This window comes from Eretmochelys imbricata, chromosome 21 (assembly GCF_965152235.1).
Source record: "Eretmochelys imbricata isolate rEreImb1 chromosome 21, rEreImb1.hap1, whole genome shotgun sequence".
Lineage (NCBI taxonomy): Eukaryota > Metazoa > Chordata > Testudines > Cheloniidae > Eretmochelys > Eretmochelys imbricata.
In genome coordinates, this window is record NC_135592.1 from 10,936,314 (window position 1) to 10,957,200 (window position 20,887).

Below are 20,887 nucleotides of genomic sequence, written 5' to 3' on the forward strand. Positions count from 1 at the left end.
TTCATTGGCTTTATAGAGATGTCTTAAAATTTGGGAAAGCCGTCACATTCCAAAAGATTGGAAAAGGGGATGTGCCATCCCATATTTAAATAAAGAAGAGTGATCGCCTTGCTCAAACTATAAGGGCATAATGCTGCTTGCCAGTCCCAGGGAAGGTGTTAATGATCAGACTACTCAAGCAACCGAAATACTGTCTCAATCTCAATATAAGAGACAACCTGTATAACCAATGTGGTGTCTTCACAGGTCAATCTACAATCCAAGCTATGTTTCAGAGTAGCAGCCATGTTAGTCTGTATTCGCAAAAAGAGAAGGAGTACTTGTGGTGATGTATGCTCTGCTGAATGTTACTGAAAAACAACTAGAGAGACAAAATGAAGTTAACTTTGTGTTTGTAGACTTTACAGCCACTTTTGAATCAGTACATCAGTCAGCACTGTAGATAATGCTATATCAGTCTGGGGTGCCTGAGGATTTAGTGTGTCGAACTGCACCACAGTGCATTTAGCTGTGTGAGGGTCAACAATTGTATTACGGACTGGTTTTCAGTAGAATCAGAAGGACGCCAGGGATGCATTCTTTCAACTATATTATTTAATGTTCTAATAGTCTATCTGATGACAAAGCTGATTGAGGCCAAATTAGGAGGTGTGAAATGTAAAGATTAATCTTTAAAGCACTGGTTCTCAACCGGGGTTTGTGTACCCCTGTGGCTATGCAGAGATCTTCCAGAGGGTACATCAAATCATCCAGATATTTGCCTAATTTTACAACAGGCTAAAAAGCACTAGTGAAGGCAACACAAACTAAAATTTCATACAGACAGTGACTTGTTTATACCGCTCTGTATACTATACACTGAAATAAGTGCAATATTTATATTCCAGTGGATCTATTTTATAATTATATAGTAAAAATGAAAAAGTCAGCCATTTTTCATTATTAGTGGTTGTGACACTTGTATTTTGTAAGCAAGTAGTTGTTAAGTGAGGTGAAACTGGGGGTACACAAGACAAATTGGACTCCTGAAAGGGGTACAGTCATCGGGAAAGGTTGAGAGACACTGATATAGAGGGAGCAGCATGGGGGAGCTCAAGAGAGGCGGAAATTTGAAGGGACAGTGTAGCATTGGGGCAATGTGTTGAAGTGTTGATCGCGTTTGACCCTCGCGAGCCACCATAGGAGCCGGGGACGGGGACGGGGGAAACTACAAGTCCCGGCCGGCAATGCGCCCGCGCCCGTTGAGACAGTCGTAGAGCGCCGCAGGTACTACTACGGATGCCGAGGGCGGTTCAAACCGAAGCGCTCAGGAGGTGGGAAGCAGTCGCGTCCTGATTGTCTCACTTCCTGCTAACGGCGCCTGGGACCCGGAGCAACATGCCCAAGTGAGTGGGGCTGGGCCGGGGCCCCCGCGGGACGGTGGGGAGGCGGCTGGGGACCCCCCCCCCGCTCCCTCAAGCCCCGGGTCTGCTGCAGCCCAGGCGCCAGGGCCTGCGGGGGCCGCCTGGGGGAGCAGGGATGTGACGGCGGGGCCCGGAGCGGCGGGAGGCGGGGAGGGGCTGTGGCTGTTGGGGGGGGGGGCGTTGGCTTCTCAGTGATGGAGGGGCGGGTGGGGGGGGTCTCTGGGACAGGGGGCAGCGAGGGAGGGGGGTGGTTGAGGCGGAGGCGGGAGGAGGGCAGAACGGCCCAAAGCAAACTAGTTACAGCCCCGGTCCTGAAAAAGGGTGCCCGGGACGCCGGTGGACTGCTGCATGCTGGGAGGGCATAACAAGGGGGGGTCCCGCAGGGGTCAGTGCGGGGGCCGCTTCTGTTCACTGTCTTCATCAATGATTGGGATGGTGGCATAGGGAGTACACTTACACGGTGTGTGGACGATACCGAGCTGGGAGGGGTTGCAAGCGCTTTGGAGGCTAGGATTGAAATTCAAAATGATCTGGGCAAACTGGAGAAATGGTCTCAAGTCAATAGGATGAAATTCAATAAGGACAAATGCAAAGTAATCCACTTAGGAAGGAACAATCAGTTGCACACATACAAAATGGGCAATGACTGCCTAGGCAGGAGTACTGCGGAAAGGGGTCTTGGTGTCATAGTGGACCACAAGATAAATATGAGTCAACAGTGTAACGCTGTCACAAAAAAAGCAAACAACATTTTGGGATGTAGTAGGAGGAATATTGTAAGCAAGACATGAGACATAATTCTTCCTTTCTACTCTGTGCTGATTAGGCCTCAGCTGGAGTATTGTGTCCAGTTCTGGGTGCCACATTTCAAGAAAGATGTGGACAAATTGGAGAAAGTCCAGAGAAGAGCAACAAAAAGATAAAAGGTCTAGAAAACATAACCTATGAGGGAAGATTGAAAATACTGGGTTTGTTAATCTGGAAAAGAGAAGACTGAGAGGGAACATAACCATTTTCAAGTACATAAAAGGCTGTTATTAGGAGGAGGGAGAAGAATTGTTCTGCTTAACCTCTAAGGATAGGACAAGAAGCAATGGGCTTAAATTGCTGCAAAGGAGGTTTAGGTTGGACATTAGGAAAACATTCCTAACTGTCAGGATGGTTAAGCACTGGAATAAATTGCCTCGGGAGGTTGTGGAATCTCCATCATTAGAAATATTTAAGAGCAGTTTAGACAAATACCTGTCAGGAATGGTCTAGATAATACTTAGTCCTGCCATGTGTGGAAGGGACTGGAGTAGATGACCTCTCAAGGTCCCTTCAAGTCCTATGATTCTATGAGCAGAAGGGTCTGCCCATACAGCTCTTCTTGTGGGATTGAGGCCCCAATGAACTTTTTAGATTTATGAGACAGAAATATATTTGGATTAAGCAAGGATAAAACTAAAAGGTTCAATTTTTTTCCTGTCAAAGTAAATGACTATTGTTTGACTTCTAGAAGTAACTGTTTCTAACTGAAAATGTGTATTTTTTAATCTTGTATGGATCTGAAGTATTGGACATAAGTAATTCCCCCAGCTTCTAAAACCGTTTTTTCCTTTTCTCCAGGTTTTATTGTGACTATTGTGACACATACCTCACCCATGACTCTGTAAGTGCCAAACTCTTTGCTTTCATACCTTTCAAGTGTGGGTTTTTGATTTGAAAAGATAGTACTGGGTACATTGTTACATGAATATATATTTACTTTAGGGATAATATATCTGAGAGATTTTCGTAAACATAACATTGTAGCTTGGAGGGTAAAGGCACTGTTATCTTTGAGACTGAATGGTACAATTTTAGCAGGTTTGATTATTTAACAGGAAGACTATCGATGAGGAGAGGTGAGCTGGCCCAATATGATGTGGTGTGACTGCATTGACCTGTGGAAAGCTATTACCTTGTCAAATGTCTGTCAACATTCATCCAACAGCAACATAAAAAATAAGTTTGAACATTTATCTTTCCCTCTCAGAAACAATAGATTTACTCTAACTTTTATTTTGGAACTGAACGATAAGTCAAACATTTTGCCTTCTATTAAAATGACGTTACCAGGCTTGAAAAGAATATTTCCGTACCAAAATGAAACCACCTCAAAATATTAAATGTTAAGTTTTATGGAAAATTTATGTTTCCATATAAGCTGTACCTCTCATATAATGATTCATGGGTTCTTACAGATTTGCTAGTGTCATGCAAGTTTATATCCAGTTGGTGTCACAATGAGCATATTGAGGACGACTACATTGTTCACATCATAGGAAACAAACTTATAAACATTTAAACTAGATGTAGAGATCTTTAGCTTCCAAACACAGATATTGGACTGTATCGGTCATCGGACTATATATGCCAGTGGTGCTCAACCAGGAGTACGCAGAGGTCTTTCATGGGATACATCAACTCTTCTAGATATTTGTCTCATTTAACAACAAAAAAAGCACTAGTGAAGTCAGTACAAGCTAAAATTTCATGCAGACAATGACTTGTTTATGCTGCGTTATATACTATACCAGGGTGGCCAAACTTACTGACCCTCTGAGCCACATATGACAGTCTTCAGAAGTTTGAGAGTCAGGGCGCACCTGCCGGGCCTTGGGGCTTCAGTCATGCTCCTGCTGAAGCCCCGAGCCCTGATAGTGTGCTGTGACGCTTTTTTGTATTTTTATGTCTGATTTTGTAAGCAAGTGGTTTTAAGTGAGGTATACAAGACAAATGAGACTCCTCAAAGGGGTACAGTAGTCCGGAAAGGTTGAGAACCACTGGTGTATGCCACTCAACCTATGTGTGTGTTTCTTGACTGCAAGTTGTGGTAGTTTTATGTAAACTTAAGGTAGATCTTTGGCTTGTGTATGCTCAGTGCATGGACAACAGCATCTCTTCGTTTTGCAGCCATCTGTGAGAAAGACCCACTGCAGTGGTCGGAAACACAAAGAGAATGTGAAAGATTACTATCAGAAATGGATGGAAGAACAAGCTCAGAGCCTGATTGATAAAACAAGTAAGAAAATTCACCCCATAATCTAGATCATTTCACTTAAAAGGTTCCCTCCTGCTTCTGTCCTGTTGCATTGGATAGAAGTAAATTCTAATACTGAAGGTCCTGACTTGTGGGTCTGAACAGGAAAGTAATATAGAACTTTGTTACGTAGCTACTCCATGGATGGAGCTTCGCTTACAATTGATGGGGTTTCACATGAGGGGTGGCTACATTGGTAGGCCCTTAGTTTTAAGGGTCATCTTCAGCTCAGGTTTTTAAGCATAACTCTCCATCTACTTCATTGGAGATCCCTTTTGAAAGCTAATGGCATATTATCCTAAATTACCATGTCCCAAGCCCTTATTGTGAAACAGATTCCTATATCAGCAACTTCTAATAGTCTTTTTGCCACAGATCTGAAGGACATCTTCTGAGCTCCCTCCTATTGTGGGAGAGCCAAGACACTGTTCCTATACCTGAATTTACTCTTCCCTTTCTCTTGGGCTTGGTTTCTGCTACCAACTTATATCAGTATAACTACATAGCTCAGCGGTGTGGAAAATCCACACCCATCAGCAACATAGTTATATTGACTTAACACTGGTGTAGACAGTGCTATGTTGATGGGAAGGCTTCTCCCATCAACATAGCTACTGCTTCTTGATGTGGTGGAGTACCTATGCTGGCCGAAGAAGCTCTCCCATCAACGTAGGTAGCATTTTCACGAATCACTACTGTGGTGCCGCTGCAGAACTATAAGCATGCACAACCCCTAGGATAGAAGGGATTTATTTGGTTCATCTTTCATGTGGATTTGATGGTTCCCCATGGTTGTTGCCTTTCTAAAGACTTAGTTCTGCAAGTTGCCTAGCACCCTCTACTCCCAGTAATTTCAACAGGAGTTAAAGGTTTTGAGCATTTTATGTAGTTAGTGGTTAGCTTGTGTTCTTAAACATAAGGGTTTATATTCCTGTGTTTTGTCTTATCTAATTTAACTGTAAAAGTTACTTATGTAACTGTCGAATCTCGCTTTTGAATCATACCGGTCTCTTGGCCTCATTTATGTACTGAATGGCAATGAGTTCCATGGGCTAATTATACACTGGGATTAAAAAAAAGTGTTTCCTTTTATTAGTTTTAAATATGTTGCTATTGATGTTCGCTGAAGGTCCTGTTTGTTCTTGTATTTTGGGAGTAAATACAACTGCTAAATTTCACTTCTCAATACCATTAATTATTTTGCTATGTCTGTTATGTTCTTCTCCTTTGTCTCCTCTCTAAACAATCTCAGTCTCTTCAGTCTTCTCTCATATGGAAGTCTTTCTATGCCTTTCATTGCCTATTTCTGAACAATCTCTTTCGGCTATATCCATTTTGAGAGAAGGTCACTAGAACTGAACACAATATTCCAAGTGGGTGTTTATAATTGATTTTAAGAGGCATAATACTGTCAGTATTGTCTGTTCTATTCTTTATATCCGTTGTAGCCCTTTGTCTGATATTTTTGACCATCGCTACACGTTGGCCAGAGGTGTTCATGTAGTGATGCCTGTGTTTTTCCCCTGACCATTTGAAGTTAATTTAGAATCCAGTGGTGTGTATGAGTGATGTTTTCTTTCCTGTAAGCTCATGCTCAAATAAATTGGTTAGTCTCTAAGGTGCCACAAGTACTCCTTTTCTTTTTCCTGTGTTAATTACTTTGCATTTGTCAGCATGGAATTTCATGTGCTATCCCACTTCTCATTCAGTTAACAATGTGAAGTTCCTCGTAGTCTGCTCTAGTCTTCGCTAACTTACATCACTGGTATCCATAAATGTTGTCATCTCACTGTTCACCATAAATCCTTTTAAGAAGGCAAAAGGCATGCAGTGTGTACTTCCACCTCAGTAGAAGTAGTATTGAGGCTGGGACATGTTGAAGAGTCCAGCCAGTACTGCAGCTTTCAGGCATCTCTGACCATGTGTGATTTCAGCATGATGGAAATCATTAGATTTTGGGAAAGAGTTGAGGTGGGAGGGGAACTCATACTGTAAGAATGGTATAATAGTCCTACTGACAAATTAATCACGGTTTCCCCTTATTTCCTAATGTAGCGGCTGCATTTCAACAAGGCAAAATCCCACCTACTCCTTTTTCTGCTCCACCTCCTGCGGGAGCCATGATCCCCCCTCCTCCCAATATGCGTAAGTATGAATGTTGAGTTCTTATGTTCTGAGTAGCATGCTAGCATTATACGTATTTGTTGGCTACTGCTCACTTTCTTATTCACTAGGACTTCGCTGGAATTGTCCTCTGATTTAAAACATTACAAAGTCATTTGTGAACTCAGAATGTTCCCTGAGCCTGATGATGAAAATGTAAAGCAGCTCTTTGTGAGTCCTCTAATAGCTTTGAATAATCTTAAGGTTTCTTAGCAGTTTCATTCTAACGTTTTGCATAGTGGTGTTACATAAAATTGCTTGTAAAATAACTGTTCCTTCATTTGCTTGCTAGCTTTTTTACTGTATCTCTAATGAAGCCACTTACACCACTCATATTCTTGAAGCAGCAGAGAAACTATTTAAAATACTCTGCATTCCATTTGGGAAATGGCTCCTTATTAGCTAAAGATCTTATCCCTGTTGCAGGGGAGATTTGGTCCTTTTTATTAGATGTGCAGCAGCAGGTGATTGACTAATTTCTTGGTTGCTGAAAAGTGAACTAAAATTGAAAAGGGATGTTTGTACACTATTGTAAGAGAATGTACAAGATACAAAGTGACTATCTTCAGCAGTTTACAAGTTAAGTAGGATTCCACGTCACTTTGGCTAGCATGACACAATAATTCATGTAGATGTGTGTGAACAGTTTTTATACATGTTCTTTCAGCTGGTCCTCCACGACCTGGTATGATGCCAGCTCCCCATATGGGTGGACCTCCAATGATGCCAATGATGGGCCCACCTCCTCCAGGAATGATGCCAGTTGGTCCTGGTAAGTTTCAGCCTGCAGAAATACCTGATTTCTAGTTTTTCTTTATAATTGAGTACTGCAGGGCTAGATTAGCAGGTTGACTGAGATGTTTCCAGTTGTTTGTTAATATCTTGATTCACAGCAAAGTGAATGTCTGTAAATGGTAGTCAATAGAAAATATTCTCTGTAAGCCATTGGAGTACTTGGATGTTAAATTTATTGACACACACTAGCTTGTGGGCACTTTAACTTCAGGATTAAATCTAATCAGCTCTTGCTAAACAGTTGAGCTAGGTCAGTAGTTGGATGGGGAAATGGCCAAAGTCTTCAGGTTGTGGTGGTGTTTCAGTAGGTGATCCTTTGCGCTCAGAGTCCGTACTGATCCACTGGCCTCTGCGTGGTATTAGAGAAAGCTGTCTTTCAGATGAGTGGTAAAACTGATGTCCTTAGCTTTTGGTTATTAAAGTGGCATTAGTGACAAGAGTATCTGATAATCCTTGTGTTGAGGTTAAATTTTGGCTGATAATTTCATTATCTCCCTAATTTTTCCCTGCAGTAAATACTGGATACAGTTTACCTGGTACCCCATAACCTTTTTGTTCCAGTTCTTTAAAGTATTTTAAACAGTATTGTTAATAGGGCTGTCAAAACAATTAAAAAAAAAATCACCAGATTAAAAAATAATTAATCGAGATTAATCGCTGTTTAAATCACACTGTTAATAATAGAATACCAATTAAATTTATAGTAAATTAAAATATTTTTCTATTTTTTGAAATATTTTGAATTCAATTACAACACATATAAAGTGTAGAGCTCTCACTTATATTATTTTTTTTACAAATATTTGCACTGTAAAAAAAAAACAGAGTAAGCAAACAAAAAGTAGTGCAATTGACAAGTCAAAGCATGAAGGTGCATACAAACATTTAGCTTATCTGGGACTTAAATATACCTTGCAATGCCCACGACAACAGTACCATGTGAATGCCTGTTCTCACTTTCAGGTGACATAGTAAATAAGTAGCTGGCAGCATTATCTCCAGTAAATGTAAGCAAACTTGTTTGTCCTTAGCATTTGGCTGAAGAAGAATTAGGACTGAGTGGACTTGAAGGCTCTAAAGTTTTACATTCTTTTGTCTTTGAGTGCAGTTAATGTGGAAAAAATTCTACATTTGTAAGTTGCGTTTTCATGATAAAGAGATTGCACTACAGTACTTGTATTTTTTAATGCAGCGCATACTATTTTTTCTTTCTTTAGTGCAAATATTTGTAATAAAAATAACAATATAAAGTGAGCACTGTACACTTTTTATTGTGTTGTAATTGAAATCAATATATTTGAAAATGTAGAAAAACATCCAAAAATATTTATAACTAATTAAAGTTTGTATTCTATTACTGCTTACCAGTGTGATGAAAACTGCAATTAATCACGATTAATTTTTTTACTTGAGTTACTTTGTTTTGAGTTAATCACTTGAGTTAACTGAGATTAATTGACAGCCCTTAATTTAATATGCTAAATTTGTGTAGTGTTAAATTGCATGCACCGTTAAGTAGTGTCTGCACTGGGGTAGATATATTTTAGTGATAGGTGGAGATTGCAGCGTATTATGTGAAGTTTTGTAGAATTTGAAATCTTTTGGGGTGTTGCCAAGGAATGTAAACCCACAAATATTAAGTGTTTTACTAGAGTTATTAAAGAAATTGGTAAAGGAAAAATCAAAAGGACATTATGTTCCATCCCTGTACTGATGATATTGCCACAGGAAGGCTTGTCATACAGCATGTCTGGATTCAGTGAGTATTTCTACAGTCGTATCCAAGGAATAAAACTACACATCAGCAGTGGTGCAGTGTCCTTTGTGATGCTCTTGTCAGTAGTAGAGAAGCATTAACCAATTAGGAGCTCAATAAGGGGCATAAAGAGTGGACTTGACATCTCAGACTAACCGGCTGGCAGGCAGTACAATGCTTGTCCTTGTGAGAGGTGTAAATGGCAAATCATGTTGAATCAATTATTCAAGTGTTCTCAGAAGATCTGGTGTTTGCAATGATTTAAGCTTTCCTTTCTGATAATGCTGTCATGCAAAGAGATGAGAAGTAAGTTATTTGGCCATTCTATTGCACATTCCAGCAGAGGATCTCAAAGCACTTTCTAAACATTAATCTCCTGACCTTTCTGTAAAGTAATTAAGTTATCATTATCTTATAGGTGGATAAACTATTATATCAAAATTAGAAACATAACCCTAGAGTCCTGGCTCCCAGTCCTATAATCACTAGACACTCTCTCAGGAAAACGTATTCCCTGTATCCAGCAGACTTGCAGATCAATGGTTTTATTCTTTCTACAATTAGAAAATAGATATTTCTCAGCGGAGTGACTAAGTTCAGCCTCTTTCAAACTGTTTTGAACTGGTGCCTAATCGGCCTGTTCTGCTGCTTTCTATTTTTCTGCTGTGTTGTAGCTCCTGGGATGAGGCCACCCATGGGAGGACACATGCCGATGATGCCAGGCCCTCCAATGATGAGACCGCCCTCCAGGCCCATGATGGTGCCAACGAGGCCAGGGATGACCCGTCCAGAAAGATAAAGATAGAAGTAGAGCTACCCTTTTCTTTGTTTCTATTTTATGTTCTTCTTCACCACAACATCATGGTGCTGCATCTCCAGGATTTTATATCAAAACGGTGTGATGACAAGACGTGCTGCCCCTTCAGACTGCAGAAGGTCTGATCTAGGGTGCACTGGGCTGATGCCTTGTAACTGTTTTTTGCCCCATTTGCTTTTGAAATGTAACAATAAAATGTTGATGCTGGTTTAGATACAGAGAGTTGGATGTGCTTCCCTGTGTGTGTTTTGCAGTCTCCAGTAGAATGAGGAACTGGATATGGAAATCCTCCACTACCCCCTTTTCATCTATAGCCTTCTGCTACATTTGTCTTTTGTGCTTTCTTCTCAGAGACTTCCATTGCAACATCCCTGTATCCCCTTTTGATAGGTTTTTTCCCCAAGTTTTGATATGCTGTGATGCGTTTCCTGCAGTATGAAACACTTTTATAAAACTATAAATGCAGGTTTGTTTTTAAAAATATGTCTGAAAGGACTGCAGTGGTATCTCTGTGCTGCTGCCAAATATGACTTATTTCATAAAATGTGCTGGCCCTTCCTCAGAGGGAAACTGTAGCAATTGGCTGCTATAGCCCCAGGGATACACTGCTCGACTGTTATTTATTACAGTAAAGTAGCTCTCGTGTGTAGGGGAATACTTGCCCTTGCTTGTGCTGTACCTATAATGTTAATAGACAGTGTTTAAGTCGACAGTGCTGTCAAACTAGCAACTGTTGTCAGCTCTAGTTTAACTTTTCAAATTAAAAAAAAGTTGTGTTGCACCAGACCCAGGGCCACTTAACTGTAAGAATGGGGTCTTGCTTTTGGAAGTGCCATGCTTTATTGGAGTTCTACGTCTGCATTGCACCAAGGCAATTTCACACCACATACAAGCAGAGTAGCTCTGTATATTTTGGCTCTAATATCAGGAAGAAAATTATTTCTGTGTTCAGAGTCTCCGGAAGTGTACTTGCTGTGTCTAATGTGGTGGTGCTGGCGGGGGACGACAAGGCAATATAAGGGCGTATGGGATGCTATAGTCATAGCCATAGTCCTTTGCTCAAACAGGTATGGACAAACTCAGCGTCTATCCCTTTTGAGTGTGCTGTGTAGCTGAGAAAAGGAGCCAATTTTTAAACACTGAGCTTGTTGTTCCAAGAGTAGGGTTGAAACATTGAAATTTTGAGAATCAAAGCGATCTAAAAATCACTCTTGTGATGTTTTGAGAAACACAAGCCTCTTAGCACTGAATTTGCTCATGAAGTATCTGCTGGGCTTTGTGGGGTGTTAAGTATTATCGATGTTCAATTGTTAATCGTTCTATGGCACTTCTTATCCTGAAGGATCTATCTTCGGCAAAGTATGCAGTCGTTTCTTAAGTTTAAGGCCAGAAGGCATCATTAATTCATAATCTGACCTGTATGTCACAGGCCATTACTGTGCACCCAGTTTTGAGCCCAATAACTTATGTTCTTTATTTGGTGAAAGCAGATTTTTCAGAAAGATATCCAGTCTTGACTTGACGACTCCAAGAAATGGAGAATCCACCACTGGCCTTGGTAGGTTGTTGAATGATTTGTCACCATTACCGTTTTAAAAAAAAATTGTGCCTAATTTCTAATTTGAAGTTGTTTGGCTTCAGCTTCCAGACAGTGGTACTTATGTCTTTCTCCATTAGATTAAAGAGCCCTTTAGTATTTGCTATTTTCTCCCTATGAAAGTACTTATATGCTTGAATCAAGTCACCTTTCAATCTTTTTGGTAAGTTAAAGTCTTTCGCTGTCAGACATTTTCTTTAGCCCTCAAATAACGTTTGTAGCTCTCTTCTGCACAGTCTCCTGTTTTTCAGCATCTGTTTTAAAATGTGGACACCAGAACTGGAGGCAGTATTCCAGTGTTGGTATCTTTGTGCTCTGTACAGAGGTAAAATCAACTCCTTACTCATATTCAATATTCCCCAGTTGATACATCTGAGGATAACTTTAGCCCTTCTTGGCATAGCAATGCACTGGGAGCTTGTGCTGAGTTACTTCTCTACTATGACCCGATAATGCTTTTCAGAGTCACTGCTTTCCAGGATACGCTCCCCCATTCTGTAGTGTGGCCTGCATTCCTTGTTCCTAGATGTATTACTTTACATTTGGCTGTAATAAACACATTTTGCTGAATAGGCCCAGCTTCCTAAGTGATCCAGATTGCTCTGTAGGGCTGCCCTGTCTTCATTATTATTTACCACTGGGCCAATCTTTGTGTTATCAGCAGTGATGTTATATTTACCTCCAGATGGTTGATGAAAGTGTTGAATGGTGTCAGGCCTAGTACTGATCCCTGAGGAACCCCACGGGAAACAACCCTATGTGGTGATTCCTCATTGACTACATATTGAGATCAGTTAGTTAGCCAGTTTTGATTCAATCTAACATATGCTTCATTGACATTGTATAGTGCTAACTATTGAATTGGAACATCATGTGGTACTAAGTCAAATGCTTTATAAAAGTGTTATCAACAAACTTGTAATCTCGTCCAACAAACCTGATTTCATTCTTTGACAAGACCTATTTTCCATAAAGCCATGTTGACTGGCATGAATTGCATTCCTGTTCCTGAATTATTTATCAAATGAATCCTAGATCAGCTTTTCCATTCCTTAGCCTGACAAAAATCCTGGGCAAACATCCACTTCAGGCAGTAGCATGACCATTTTTATTGCAGCACAGTGGCAGGGGAAGAGGAGACCTTAGTTAGGAACAAAAGGAAAACCCTCTTACTTATAATATCAGGAGATCTTGTCTTTTTACAGCAAAGCCTTGGTTTCTAAAGGCTTGTAGGAAAGATAGACACAGAGTAAACCGTGTGGAACTCTGTTGTATGTGTATCTACCTTGGAAAGATAAGGGGCTGGCTTGAAATCTGCCTAGTTTTGATCTATGGTTGCAAAGGGTTGAATATGTCCAACCATATGTTGAAGTCAGCCAATTATTTTCTCCAGCACAAATCTGCCAACTCAAACGGATTTTTTTGGGGTGACACTGAGACTTTTTTTTCTCCCCCTAAGATTACAATCATCTCCCAAAGTAGAGTATGGTCAGTAAAGAAGAAGGGTTTATTGTCTAGGGTAGGATATTTGGGTGTTAAGAAACTGACATACTGAAATGTGACATAAAACACAGGGCTGGTAAACTGAAGGAGCAATAGAATCATTCCCATTATTTTGTTGTTGTTGCAACATTTCACTGAGTCACTTAAAACAGAACATACACATCACATTGGCTTCTTGTATTTACAATCCATCTGTTGTAGTTTTTGTATGGGTGTATGGAACTGCAGAGTGAAACTGACTAATCTGTTTTTGCTGTCCAATTTGAGTGCATCAAAAAGCATCAAAGAAGAAATTAAATTAAATTAAACTATTTTTTTTTCCATTTCAGTCTTGCCCGACACAAGTAACAGGTGAAGTTATTTGTTAAATGTTTTTTTTTTTTTTAACTTGTCCCATGACCCCTTTAGAGTTAAAGTATTTGCTTGCCTGAAAATGTCTCTGGAAATAATCTGGGTAGAGAGGAGGTGTGAGACTAAGTGGAAGATTTTCTGCCAATAAGAATCTGAGATTGGTCCAAAAACATGAGTGATAAATGCTGTAATAGAGACAAAGGCAGGGACTAGGAAGCAACTGAGGTAGGACATTTCTTTATAGCATAGTAGCTCATGTGATCCTCTGCTTTGTTTTTACAGAGGTAAATGTAGCTCCTCTAATGTTCATGCCCTAATCCTGTCATAGCGGAGAATCAGAAACCATGCAAGCTGATCTTCTGCTACTTTACCAGTGATGCTCCTGCTAGTCTGGTGTTAAGCCTCTGGCAAAAAAACTGCTGCTTGCTCTCTGAGTAGCCAAACTTACTGCTGTGTGATGTATATAGGTACTGGGTGGAGAGTAAATGAGATGACAAACTCTTCAAGTGCAGATGCAGCTTATACCTGCAAAAGCGTGCTTGCTTGTTCCCCCAACCAAGTAAGCTATACTGCCAAAAAAGCGCACACCCCCTTTTTTGGTTTGTCCAGTATAACTGTGTACGTTAGGGCTTTTGCTGATATAGAAATGTTGCTAGGGAGGAATCACCCCCCAACTCACATTGCTATTTTAGCAAAACTTCTTAATATGGACTAGCCTAACTTTTGCCAGTGCCCCACTGTGTGTCCTAGGGAGAGTAGAGAGGGAAATAATTCTTCACCTTCCATGCTTTGGAAAAGGCTCTGTTCAGATGTGTGGACAAGACAGGGTAACTATGCTTATGATTATGTGGAGCCCTGGGAGGGTGGGTTACAGTCTTAAGGGTGTAGGAGGGGCAGCATGCTTGTCTTGGTTGGTGGAGCCGCGGGCTAGTGCAGTTGATGAGACCATGGCAGGGGGGAGGTGAGGGCCCCCCTCCCCACACACCTGGGGGCAGTGGGCCACCTGTGGGGGGGAGCAAGGTAGGTGGGTGGTGGGTGCTGCCACCTGGCGTTGGTCCTGAGGTAGTTCTAGGTGCACGCTGCAGGGTGGGGTCCTTATGGGTGTCAGTGCAGGGGAGGGTGGGGGGCGTGTTACTGGCTGGGAGAGGGACAAACGCAGCTGGGCTCGCCTCCTCGGACCGGCAGAGGGCGCTGCTGCTTGGCTGGGCGCTCCCTCGCCCTCTCGCTGGTAGGTGGCGCTAGAGACGGCGCTCAGTGGGCCGCCGCGGTGCTAGCCGGGATGCTGGCGGAGTCGGGGAGGGCTGTCAGGGAGATGGCAGGAGCCGGCTCCGCGGGCGGCAACGGGTGAGGGGCTGGGGACCCCGCGCGCCGAGCGGCAGGAGCCGCCCCCCGCCCGGACCCGCTATGGCCGGCATCATCAAGAAGCAGATCCTGAAACACCTGTCCAGGTGAGACACCGACCTGCCCTGCCCCCCTCCCCGCACACCGCGGGGACCCTACGTGCCCCCCGCACACCGCGGAGACCCGCCCCCAGCCCTGCCCCCCCCCCAAGACCTTGCCCACATTTAGGGGGTGCCTCCCAGCTCGCTACCCCAAGGACCCTTCACAGACCCCGAGACCCCGCCCCTCAGTGCTACTCGTCCCCCCCCCCGCCCCGAAGACTCTGCCCTCATTGTGGGGGACACGCCCCCCGTCCCTCCTGGGCCTCTATGCCCATAGCCAGCCCTTTCTCCCCGTGCCCCACCGGCACCCTCCCTCCCCGAGAAGTGCGGGGTCAGGCTGCCCGCCACTAGGGGTAATAGGGAAGGGGGGAAGGCTCCCCTCCTGCCTTGGAAACAAGTGGGGTGGTGAGTGTTCCTCACCTGTCTCCCCCCCAATCTCCCCTAGCCCCTCTTTCACCCCCATCTCCTGCAGTAGTTGCCCTCAGGTAGGAGGGGGGTCTGTGGTGGGAGCATGCTCTGAAGCACCTGACCAGGTAAAGGGGGTGTCACCAGAGTCTCCCAACTATCTTGATTTTCCTTGTCTTGCTCCTCTTCTCCCCCGTGCTTCCTACCCTGCCCCATGTCTCTCCTTTTCTCCCTGTTCATTCCTTGCAGCTTGGTATTGACACCCCGACATAGGTAAGAGGGCCTCCCAGCCTCCCTGCTGCTGTGGTTGCCTCACCAAAGTGCTCCTGTCCCATCAGTGATTCTGCCACTGGCTCAGGAATAGATTCTGTTCAGATGAGAGAGGATACTACCTCTGTCCTGCTCCCCTCCTTTTCCCATTCCCCTGCCTTCCCAGCAGTTCTCCCCACCCTCCCATATATCGGCACAAGGACAGATTCTGGGGCTGATACCACTGTTTCCTCCTCAGCTTTTCCCGTTCATCCTACCAACCCTCCTCTCTCTCTCTCTGTATGTGTGTGTCTTCCTGTAGCACAGGGTTGGCTGGCAGGTTAGAAACGATTTAGTGGGAGTGAATGGAAAGTTAATGAGTTTCTCCAGGCATCAGTGCTGCTCTCAGAGAAGGTGAAATGGAAGGAATGAAAGATCATTCATAGATGTCCCTCTGGCCTGCTTTCCAATGATTGCCTCCCTCAGTCTAGTTAGTTCAGTCCTATTTGTGTTAAAGTAAAGCATAGAGGCCTAACTGAGGAGATGTTAAATTAATTTGGGTTTTCCTTGGTACTTTTGGATTTGGTAACCCTAAGATGTGAAAGGGGATGTGGGGAAGCTTTTTAAGTAAGAGGTTTGAGTAAGTGAAACTGATAGGTAGTGAATATGTGAGTAAAAAGGCTAAGAAATTAATGGAAAGAAAGAGTAGGGATAAGTGGTAATGAGGTGGGGGAGTTATGGTAAGTGAATCCAGGGGAGACAGGAGCAGAATATTGCACACAGTCGTGATAGATTGACAAAACACTGAGTGACTTGAGGTTTTATATTAATGTCTCTAGTAATACATCAAACTTATATTAAGAGGAAGCAATATCTAGTGGTTAATGCATAGGACCTCTGTTCCTGGGTTTCCCACTGACCTGCTGGGTGACCTTGGGCAAATCACTTATCTGTGCCTCAGTTTCCCTATCTCTAAAATGGGAGAATATTGACTTCCTTTGACAAGTGCTTTGTGATCTAGGGCGATAATTGCTATCTGAGCGCTAGGTATTATTACTAGCTGTGTGGGACCTTGGGCAAACCACTTCAGCTCTAAAACGAGGTCACTTCAAAGGGGTTGGTATGAGGCTTGGGAAACTTGCATGAAGTGGATGAAGGCAAAATATTACATGGCACCTTTCACCTAAAGCTCTTAAAGCGTAAACATGGGCAAGCATTTATCCTCATTTTACAGGTGGGGAAACAGAGACAAAGTGACTTACCCAAGGCTACGTAATGTCAGTGGCAGAGCTAGAAGGGACCCAAGGAGTAGTCTCTCTGCCCTGTTTTCCACCATGAACAGCTTAGGTACACTGAGGTTGGCAGACTTTGTATATTTTTAGACTGAAGGTAAAATCTTAGCATTTCTGGGACCTGGAAAGAACCTCTGCAAACATTAAATGAGCATCTGTAAAGCATCTGTTTAAGGCTGTTCTGTGAGTCACTAGTTGATCTCCCCTCCACCTTTGTACCAACAAGAATGTAACACAGCCTGCTAGTAGACTTCTTAAATTCATTAATTTAAATGATTTTCTGCTAGTCCTGACAGCACACAACTTCCAAGCTTCCCACCTTCCCCTACCCCAAACCAGCATGTTGTGTGCATTTTGGATTCAGCGTTCTTGTCAGGAGGCGCTGACCCATTCATAATTGGGAAAAGTGCACAAGAGTACACTGGACCAGTTAGTAATGGAGACCTTAATAAAGCTAATGTGTTCTCTGTGTCTCACTAGCCCCCATGATTAAATGACACATTTTCTGCCAATACATAATGCTGTCATTTGCTTTGTGCATGTAACCTTTCCTCACTGCTATTTGTGGGCCCCTTAATCTTTTGTCTCATTCTTGCCGCTTGCCCTTTTTACTGTGCACTGCCGAAACCCCTTTTTAGTGACCTTTTTTGCTCATGAACTCCCCTCCCCCCACCTCGTTCTCCTCCTAATCTAGTTATTTTACAGTCCTCAGTTTTGCCTTTTTCCAGTCCTTTGTTGCAGTGCCTGGACTATGGGCTAATGGTGTGAGCAGTGATCTTGGAGTCAGGAGGATTTCTGGGTTCTACTCCTGGTATTGTTACTGGCTTGGGGTGTTGTTTTGGACTAGTCAGTCAAGCTCCAATTCTTCATGCTGTTCGCTTCATTGGGGCTCTGTCCAAGTGAACTGAATAGCTTGCAGGACTGAGGCCTGAGTCACTACCTATAAAATGAGTTTTTGTAATTTACACAGGGATTGAGAGATTTAATGTGCTTTGAGCCTTCACAGTTTAAAGCTGCTGTAGAAAAGCAACATCACTATTATAATCTGCATTTCTAATATTGCTACTACAGTTTTCTTTCACATAAAATAACCCAACTCTTTATTCATGTGGGTCTCTCTTCTAACTGTGTGTGTGCTCGAGAGAAGCTTTGCTACTGAATCATTAAGCTCTCTTTATTTTCTGTTTTCAATTTTAATTTGAAATAATTCCTTGTTTCTTTTGCAGCCTCCTCAATTAAAGTTGTGTGTGTGTGTTATCTCTGTGTCTGGGAATTCACAAGGAAGGGAAAACTGAGACTCCAAGGTCAGGGAAATCCAAAGGACAGTTATATTGTATCAAATTGTTTGGTAGCTTTTATTCAGAAGAAATGAAACACATACACTTGCAGTGGAATAATGATTATCACTTTGCAGAGATCTTCTGCAAAGGTGAGTTTTGATGTGGATGATGGGGCACTGGCCTCAGAATACATCTTAAAAAAAACTTTATTCATGTTGTGGGTTTTTTTTAACACATTATTTTCCATTCCATTCCTAAAATGGAAAGCATCTAAAATCTTGAATGTCTTTTTCACCATCCGTGCTGTTTATCTTCTTGCACTATTTTTAGCTTGCAGAAGGAAAATAGTTGGTTTCACTGTCTAGTTCTCTTGCATTGGTCAGGGGCTGCTATGGTTGGGTTGCAAACACTGTGGGAGAATGTTTATATCGGAATCAAAGATCCGAGATTGTGAGCTTTCTGAGGCAGGGATTGTCTGTGTATTTGTATAGTGCCTTGGATCTAATCCCTGTTTGGGCTCCTTAGGTGCATACACAATAAAATACTTTTTTAATTTAGTAATTTGTAATCATTAATGGAAACACATCTCTTGATCTTAGCCTTTATAAAATCTTTTTTTTTGACACACCCTGTGTTTTTTTTTGACACACCCTGTGTTTTGACACACCCTGTGTTTTTTTTGACACACCCAGTCTAAAGAGTGATCCCTTTAATGTTTTCCATTTCACTCAGCTTGGACAGTGAAACCAGACTAATATCATTTGAATGCACTAGTAATACTTAGCACTCATATAACTGAAGCCAAGTGCTTGATCTTTGCTTTGTAAAGGTAGCTCAGTATTATCCTCTCCGTTCCACAAGTGGGGAAACTGAGGCACAGGGTAGTGACGAGATTTGGTTACGGTTGCACTCCTGTTGTACTGTTTGGGTTCACTACACGGCAGGGGTGAAGTCTTATTTTTGTTGAATTGCATGGGGAAAATTTCTGTCCACTCTTAGGGCAGGTCTACACTAGAAGCGCAACATTGGCACAGCTGCACCGCGTCAGGTGAAGACGCTCTATGCCGATGGGAGAACGTACTCCCGTTGGCATAATTACTCCACCTGCATGAGAGGCGGAAGCTATGTCGGCAGGAGACGCTCTCCCGCCGACGTAGCACCAGTGTGGACAGAACTTAGGTAGGTTGCATCGCTGGGGGGTTTCTTTTTCACACTCCTGAGTGAAATAATTAGACTGACTTAAGCAATAGTGTAGACCTGCCCTTAGATTTAACAAAAGTTTCCTAAAGCTTCATTTTATTACACACTTAAAACCATACATGAGTATATAGGGTGCTGGGTAATCTCTGCCCAATAGATAAGGGTCCCTGTGCCAAATAACTTACTGTAATGGCATGAGTGGGTGTGATGCAAAATGGGATGTGTAATCACTATTTCACAGGTTATGGTAGGTTTTATGTGGTTTCTGAGGAGGCAAAGAGGGGGGCTGGCAAGCTTTACCCATTTCAAGCCAGGAGGGGCGGTGTGAAAGAAGGCATTGATTGAGTCAGGAGTGGGTGAAGGAACAAAGGGAGCAGTCAGCAGAAAAGCTGGGGTGGTGTCTTGGGAACAGGGTGGGATGTGTAGGAGGAGAGGAGCACTGGTGTAGGTTGGGCAGGAGTTATGGAGAAGCTTCAGTTGTCTGTGGAAAGTGGGAGAAGCCAGTGCTAAAATTGACTGTGGTGAGAATAGTGGGAAAATTGGCACCATCGCAGAGACAGCAGAGAGAACAACTCTGTGGAGAACTGAATTAGCTTCTCCTTGCTGTTTATGTGATGATGGAATGGTGCTGTTTATTGTGTCACCAAGTGGCCTAGGCAGCTGGCCTTAGTCGTTACAGATGGGGGTGATATGAACACACCTGATTGCATTATGCTGTCACTTTTCTTGTCTCTGCTGAACCCACCATACTTGTGATCAGGCAAGGGACTGGGACTGACTCTGACAAAGACCCTTGTCTCAGATCTCATAGAAAGTGCCAAGGCACAGTTCTTTTGTGCTCATGGGCATTTTTACCCCACACACTTCACATTTGGTTATTTTTCTCATACAACCCCACCGGTTCAATTGGAACACTGGTATGGGAACACTGGTATGGACCTTGGTTTGGAGGTTTTAATGGACCGTGCCTTCTCCTGAAAGGCAAGTCTGTGATACAGAGTGAGACTGAGAACAATTGGAGTCATGGGAACCCAGAGGGGAATGTGGCAATCTGATGACAAGGAGATATTAATCTACTCTTAGGTGTCTTCTGTTGGAATTCCTCACCCACAATCAGCTTGTGTTCAGCGTTATTCCTTTCCATGGATTTGAAGATTCCTGGATGAAAGGGACGTCTTTGGAGAATACAGTAGAATCTCAGAGTTGCGAACACCTTAGAAATGGAGGTTGTTTGTAACTCTGAACAAAACGTTATTGTTCTTTCAAAAGTTTACAACAGAACATTAACTTAATACAGCTTTGAAACTTTTCTATGCAGAATAAAAATGCTGCTTTTAACCATCTTAATTTAAACAAGCACAGAAACAGTTTCCTTACCTTGTCAACATTTTTTTTTAAAACTTTCCCTTTATTTTTTTAGTAGTTTGTTTAACACAGTACTGTACTGTATTGGGGCTTTTTTTTGGGTCTCTGCTGCTGCCTGATTGCGCACTTCTGGTTCCAAATGAGATGTGTGTTTGACAGTTCATAACTCTGGTTTTCGTAACGCTGGGGTTCTGCTGTACAACCA

At 42.7% G+C, this 20,887-nt stretch overlaps 2 protein-coding genes across 3 annotated transcripts in view; both read left to right on the top strand.

The window, feature by feature from the left end:
- The first annotated feature begins 1,252 nt into the window (after window positions 1-1,252).
- On the top strand, window positions 1,253-10,212 carry SNRPC (small nuclear ribonucleoprotein polypeptide C). The gene is made up of 6 exons (XM_077839356.1): window positions 1,253-1,385; window positions 3,012-3,054; window positions 4,341-4,449; window positions 6,523-6,612; window positions 7,298-7,402; window positions 9,856-10,212. The coding sequence occupies exons 1-6, from the start codon at window positions 1,378-1,380 to the stop codon at window positions 9,978-9,980; spliced, it is 480 nt and encodes a 159-aa protein (XP_077695482.1). The 5' UTR covers window positions 1,253-1,377; the 3' UTR covers window positions 9,981-10,212.
- Window positions 10,213-14,755: 4,543 nt separating this feature from the next.
- BLTP3A (bridge-like lipid transfer protein family member 3A) overlaps window positions 14,756-20,887 on the top strand; it is a 56,330-nt gene continuing 50,198 nt past the window's right edge. For both annotated transcript variants that reach the window (XR_013348509.1, XM_077839030.1), the window contains exon 1: window positions 14,756-14,897. Coding sequence is in view for 1 of the 2 variants with exons in the window: in XM_077839030.1 (XP_077695156.1) it covers window positions 14,854-14,897 (44 nt within the window). In the remaining variant the exon portion in view is untranslated. The remainder of the gene's footprint in view (window positions 14,898-20,887) is intronic.

Excerpts from the sequence above, each read along its gene's own strand:
- SNRPC (XM_077839356.1), top strand. Across the intron at positions 3,055-4,340 it reads CATACCTCACCCATGACTCT|CCATCTGTGAGAAAGACCCA; the intron begins GTAAGTGCCAAA and ends TTCGTTTTGCAG. Across the intron at positions 6,613-7,297 it reads CCCCCCTCCTCCCAATATGC|CTGGTCCTCCACGACCTGGT; the intron begins GTAAGTATGAAT and ends ATGTTCTTTCAG.